The 6,592-nt window shown below is 40.0% G+C and overlaps 1 protein-coding gene across 1 annotated transcript; it reads left to right on the forward strand.

Annotated features, from left to right (window-relative positions):
• Positions 1-1,206: 1,206 nt before the first annotated feature.
• CCL20 (C-C motif chemokine ligand 20) lies at positions 1,207-6,311 on the forward strand. Its single transcript, XM_003209076.5, has 4 exons — positions 1,207-4,339; positions 4,592-4,706; positions 5,409-5,486; positions 5,792-6,311. Exons 1-4 carry the CDS (start codon positions 4,258-4,260, stop codon positions 5,817-5,819), a joined length of 303 nt encoding a protein of 100 aa, XP_003209124.2. The 5' UTR covers positions 1,207-4,257; the 3' UTR covers positions 5,820-6,311.
• The last annotated feature ends 281 nt before the right edge of the window (positions 6,312-6,592 follow it).

A 6,592-nucleotide genomic window follows, 5' to 3' on the forward strand; every position in this document is an offset into this window, starting at 1 on the left:
TTTAGACAATAGGTAAAGATACAGCCAGTATCTAACATTACTGTAGGTAAAAGATGTTTTTTTCAATTCTATTTGCTATTAGACCTAAGCCCATATAACAATGACTATAAGCTGTAGCATACTAACCAGTGATTTATAAAATCCCTCTTCTGAGTTAATTTTAATGGTAGTTAATGGTATGCTTTAGGCCTTGCACTTGTATGACTTCTGGAATCTCATAACAGAACCACTTAGTCAAACAGGTTATCACTGTGGGCCCATATTTTCAAAGTGTTTCAAGCTGTTTTCCAAATCATGAGCAGTCCTAAATTCCCCATGTGTATACAGCTTCTCACGTGCACGACTTTGCATGAAAACACATGTATCTCATTTATGGAATTCTTATGTACTTGGGGAAATCAGATCTGTTTCTGCACTGTCCAATTCCACTGCTCTGTGATAGGGAGAGAAATGGGGCATGCTTGCCCTCTAGAAATAATGCCCCTTTTTCCACTGGTACAGGGATGTTTATCAAGGCTCAGTTCTCAAGTCCCTTCAGAATTTCAGAGCATGGTGTTGTGGGTAAAAGCCCTTTGGCATAAAAGAAGCAGCACATGATGTGGACACAACAGTCTCATGACACAGGAAAGAGGGGATGTGAAGGCAGTGGCTTTGCAGCCAGAGCCTGAGAGCTGTCTTCCCAGATCTTGTGTTTTACTGTCTTCAAACTGCTCAGAACTACTGTTTTCCCAGTATTACCCTGGAAAAGTTTCTATTTTCCCAGTTGTTTCTGCTCTTTTTACAGCTCTAACAGAACTGCTTTGCAGTTTCAGCATCTAGTCTGCCTTCACATCATCTTTTAAAAGACATACAGTAGGAATGTGGTGTGCTTCCCCAACTTTCTTTCTGGCCCCTGGAACAAAAGCAGAGGAATTTTAAGAGAGGTTGAAAACTTTTTGGATCTATGCTTTGGCATTTTGTCCTACTGCAAGTTTATTAACAGGGAGAGAGGAGGGTTTGTGAAAGGATCTAAGGAGGGAAAATAGTAGGGGAGAAAGCCAAGAAACTTGTAACAAAAGAAATGTCAGGAAGAAACAAGCTAGGAAACTGAAAGAAGAAAAGGACAGTCCTGGCAGAAATGTCAGGAGGTAAAATAATAATAATAATAATAATAATAATAATAATAATAATAATAATAATAATAATAATAATAATAATGTGGGCTTGATTACAGCTTGGAGAGGAACTCAAACAAAAGATCACGCTTAGGGTAGGGTTGTGGCCAGTTAAGTTTTAAGGTATTCAGACTGAGCTTTCACATCCCCTCCTGAATAACCTGTCCCAGTGCCTCACCACCATCACTGTGAAGATGTTTTTTCCACTGTGGGATACAAATTTCCCTTCTCATAGCTTGTGACTGTTGCCTCTTGTGCTTTGCCAAAGAGACTTCTGGGCACAGCCCTGCCCACACAGCTGCGGCCTTCCCCAAGATGGCGCACCTCACTGAGGCAACAAGGTGTGAGATGGGTGCAGGTAGTGCTGCTGGCCTGAATTCCTCATGTGGCCCTTTAGCATAGGGCTGTCTGTGCAGCCCCCAAACTAGATCAGTGTTGCGACATTAACTGCATTGGTTTTGGTCCAGTGCTGACCACCCACAGCTAGATGTCCAGCAGACCTTTAGTGGCTGCCTTGAGCTTGCTACCCATGTTTCCATTTTCTTTGAAGATGTAAAACTTACCAGTAATTTTTCCTTTCTCTCTCTCCCTCTCTCTCTTTTTTTTTTTTTTTTTTTTTCCCCTTCCCTGTGATTGTGTTGTAAATGTGAAGACAGATAAGATATGGTTATGAGCTAGGTAAGTCGGGACTTGCCAGGCAGCTTTCTTCAGCCATTTGCATTGCAACTTTTGTTGATTTTTAACTACATTGTGCAAATAAATCGAGGGTACTTTGTACAATCTAAGTACTTAAAAAGGAACATTTTCCTCTGAGTCTGAGGTCCTTACGATGAGTTTTGTTTTACACCTCGATCTAATTTCTTAAATCAAATGAACTGTGAGGTAAAAGGAGTACACCCATGATACAGCAGCCATCTGTGACACTAGGCACAGCACCAGCAAAGGGCTCTGAAAGGAACCGGAGGTAGGACATGGACAGGAGTATGAGCTGAGCACTAGCTGGGTTGCATCACTGCTCCAGTATCCAAACTGCTTGTACTTAATTAGGAAAAGGTAAGGGGAGGTCAAAGCTGTGGTGAGATAACTCTGACAAATGGATGTCCTTTTCAGAAAGAAGTTTTACAAGTAATTTTTTTTAGCTTACTGCTTGCTTAGTGCTTTTGATGATCATGATGCTAATCTACAGATAAGAAAATGTTTCAACAATCTTAGAAAATTCTCTTTCCAAGGCAGCTGGAGTGTTTCCTAGTTTCGATGCTAGAGTGAAACAGAAGTGTGGAAACAGAGGAATGAGGCTTGATAACCCAATGCCTAATTTTCATATCTTATTGGCAGATGGTGTGTCTTCCTGCTTTAAAAAAAAATAAATAAATACAGGCTTTCACTAGGCAATCATTTGAAAAAAAAGTGGGGATGATAGAGAATCCTTCATTGCCAACTTGACACTTCTTAGTATCTATAGTATCTATAGTTTAGAAATAAGTTATTCATGTTTAACTATTATATTTAAGGAAAATAAAAAGCTGTCAACCTAGAGTTCTGTCATTTCAGTTGTTATCATTCTGGTTAGGCATTTTGCTGCATTGGCTAGTGCTGACAGATAGTGCGTAGAACAGATCAGGAGGCATACTGAGAGCATTGTGATTTTAGCAGTTATTTGTTTACATGGCATTCTATCATGATATATAAAGCAGTTTTATAGAGAAGTATGGGATATTTATTGCCTTTTTTCCTGTCCCTTGACCAATGGCAGTGGCACTGAGCACAAGCATTCCTAACTAATGTGAGACGTGTGTGCTGCAAGGCATGTGCCATAGCTTCCCTGAGTTCTGGCCACTATATAGAGAAATAGATTTTTCTGAATATAAATCTGTTCTAAAGTTGAATTTTATTTATCTCTAAAATTTTACATTTCTAGTAAGGAATAACAGGAATGTACACTTTGTGAGAGGTACTGACAGTCTATGAAGAATAGAAGGTATGTAATTCTGAACGAACTATGACTGCATCCTTGAGCTCTAACTTAGGAGGAGTCACTTAAAGCTCAGCTTAGCCCATAACTACCTGGAGCTGCCAGCAGCTTCCATCTGACCAGGATGTGGCCTGCAGCTATCACATTCCTTTCATATGGGTCACTAAATGGCACTGGGAATAGCATAATCTTCAGTTCCAGCTCAGAGTGTACTTGCCTCTCTACATGGGTTTTTCCCAATCCACGTTAGGCACTTCATTATTTGTGTGTTTTGGCTGAATGTTCAGGAGTAATCAATGCTTGAGTGCAGTTTGGCCTGGGGAGGCAAGAAGATACAACTGTGACTTACGAAATACTGTTGATGTGTTTGGAACAGTACAGACTATTTCCAGTGGAATAGCTCAGATGTGTAACAAATGGGCAGAAAGTGATGACAGTGAGTATATGGTAGAAGAAACTCTAAACAAACCCATTTCCATGCATCCTCAATGGAGCCCAAGAAGTTTTGCAATGTAGAGCTCAGAAAGCAGTCGTCTGGAAGGTCTGATGTTACTGTGTTGGCCATCTAGTAAATACTAATTTAGTCCTTTGGCATCATTAAGGATAGTCACTCAGTTTCTAAGAGTATACCATACTGAGATGAACCCATCTGGACTAGCCCACCTTCCTCTGTGCCCAGGTTGGGTTTATTAAACTAGGGCACAGAAAAGACACAGTTTCTCTAAGTAATATTTGGTTACCTACATTTTACTTTCTTCATTTCACAACCCACACTCCTACCCCTAAAAATATATGTTTCACCCACAGACCCATTACCTCACAACCTTCCTTTTATTTCCTCCTCTTCTGGGTTGAATCTTATAACCTACTAAAAAAAAAAAAAAAAAAAAAAAAAAAGTCCCCAGCATGCCGCTATCTCTGGTTATAGCATCAGGAAGAAGCACTCAGGTTGTATTGGGCATGATGGAATTTGCCGTGGGGAAACCCAGTGATGATAGCGGAACCCGCCCACATGTGAATTCCCATGGCTCTGGCCATGCTTTATAAGCAGGTGGAGAAGTGTTGAGGCTGGCAGCACAGGCAGGTGGCGAAGGAGCAATCATTGGAGCACAGCTGCTGCTTGGAGTGAAAATGTCTGGCCTCTGCACCAGGAGTTTGATTTTGGCTTCTCTGCTAGCACTGCTGTTGCTGCTGCTCTGCAGTACCTCCCAGGGTGAGTGAGCTTGGGCACTCTGCCCCAGGATGCGGTTCTTGTGCTACTTTGCACTATGCCAGCTATGCGAGGGTGTGCATGCTAGCAGCAGTATGAGGGAGAGGGGGATTAATTCAGCAAAGCATACTGCCTAATCCAACTTTTCTGTCAAAGGGGAGCTAGATAGTTCAGAAACTGAAAAACAAATAACCTAAGCAGCATGGCAACATAGTCCAAATGGGTTTTATTGACATGAATGTTTTTTTGTTCCAGCACAAAGCAACCAAGATTGCTGTCTGTCTTACACCAAAGCCCGTCTGCCTCGGAAGGTCATTAAGGGCTTTACTGAACAGCTCTCTGGTGAAGTCTGCGATATTGATGCCATCATGTAAGTTGCTTTTCAGAAGATCCTGGTTTTTTTTTCTGACAGTCATATATAAACCTTAGGAAGTCTGTCGGGGTAGGAACAATGATCTGAATTATAGAAATGTGATTTTTCAGTAGATAGGGACTACTAACTCATGGGATAGCCATAAAATCATTCTACATAATAAGTCTGTTGAGGAATCACTGTGCAGACAAGGATGTCCTTGACCCTCTACCTGAGGTACCTTGCCAACACAGAATGTTTCCTTGAAAAAACCCTGCATAAACCATGTAACAAACTCAAGTGGGACTTCTTAATTCACAGAGATCAGAATCTTTTTCTTGATGTTTTAGACCTCCTAAATTTTTATCTGATATCTTAGCATGACAGCAAATACTCTTTTCAATCTCACAAGGTATTTCTTGTATCTAGCAAAGTTCTTGGTCTCAGTATTACAACAAATTGATCACAATTTTACGTTGCAAGAAACAGACTGAAACTATTATATGTAAGCTTAATTGGAACATACTACATCGTTTGTGTAGTATTGAAAGCATTGTGGAGCATCCCTTATCAAACCAGTGTTTTCTAAAGCAGGTGCTATTGTTCATTACATAGAGTAGCTATGATACATGTTTATGATCAAATGCAGCTTCTGAGTATTTTTTATCAATGATTTCTAATGTTTATTTACCAATCTCCTTATCGTTATTTCTTTCCCAGTTTCCACACCAGCAGGGGACTGAAAGCCTGCGTAAATCCTAAGGAAGACTGGGTGAAGAAGCATCTTCTTTTCCTGAGGTATGAATCTAAATATCTAAATACTACTAGGCTGAAAACAGAGCACGTATAGAAGTCTTTCTCTTGCATCTCCACATCTCCTGAATGCTGCTTCTGATGGCAGTTCTGAACTCAGCCTTTCCACCTCCTGTCATAAATGGCTGTTCCTGTTTAGAGTTCTCACAGTTGTCACTCATATCATGTGTCCCTTCTTCTACATGAGCTATTCTCTCAGTAGGTGCTATAGCTTGTAGAGAGAAACCTGTAATGTTTCTATCTGTGGCTGAGGTGATAATTTGTGTGTATTTTCTTGTTATTTTCCACAGCCAGAAGCTCAAGAAGATGTCGATGTGATACAGTTTCCAGCAGGGAACTAAACGCAGGCGTGGCTGAAGAACCACTTGGTTCAACCTCTTGGTTGAGGTTGTCATGTTGTACACTGTTGTGTGCTTACTCACCACTATCTCTGGCTTCTTTGGAACCGTTGAACTTCTGAAGTTGATTCATATTGCATCGCTGTTTTGCTTGAATTAAGCATTTTGTTGAAGTTTCTAGGTTTACTAGTATGACATGAGTACTATTTAGTAAAGACTTCATTAACCTATTGTACAGAGCATGAATTGCATTAGGCTTATTGCATAGTACTATTGTGTTGCTCAGCATTTGTAAATCTTTGTAAAGATTATTTATTCTGTTTATTTTTTTTACTTCTTGGCACTATCTTGTGCCAGAATTTTGCTTTTAACTGGAGTTAGCATTATAATACTTTTTAGGCTGTTGTTTTAAAAAGTGCTTGTGAGAAAAAAAAATGGAAACTGGAGTTAAAAATAAATGTTAAAAACTGCACTGTGTGGTAAGGTTTTTTTTTTGTCGTTAAAAGAGGTGATGAGTTCACCTTGAGTAATTATTTTAGCAGGTGCTCAAGAGCAAAGGAATTTATTTCAAATCTATTCACATCTGTTAAAGGCACTGCTTACCTTGCTCTGTTTGCAATGTGGGTAGCTATGAAACCCATAGTACACAACTCCTTCCGCTTCTCCGGGGAGTGGTTGTATATGAAGTTTTTCCTTAACACAAAGACCCATTTTTAGCTCAATCTCACATTAATGAGACTTGAGGGAATTTCT

This window comes from Meleagris gallopavo, chromosome 11 (assembly GCF_905368555.1).
Source record: "Meleagris gallopavo chromosome 11, MGAL_WU_HG_1.1, whole genome shotgun sequence".
In the NCBI taxonomy this organism is placed as follows: domain Eukaryota; kingdom Metazoa; phylum Chordata; class Aves; order Galliformes; family Phasianidae; genus Meleagris; species Meleagris gallopavo.

Excerpts from the sequence above, each read along its gene's own strand:
- CCL20 (XM_003209076.5), top strand. The coding sequence starts at position 4,258 with ATGTCTGGCCTCTGCACCAGGAGTTTGATTTTGGCTTCTCTGCTAGCA. Across the intron at positions 4,707-5,408 it reads TGCGATATTGATGCCATCAT|TTTCCACACCAGCAGGGGAC; the intron begins GTAAGTTGCTTT and ends TTTCTTTCCCAG. Across the intron at positions 5,487-5,791 it reads AAGCATCTTCTTTTCCTGAG|CCAGAAGCTCAAGAAGATGT; the intron begins GTATGAATCTAA and ends TATTTTCCACAG.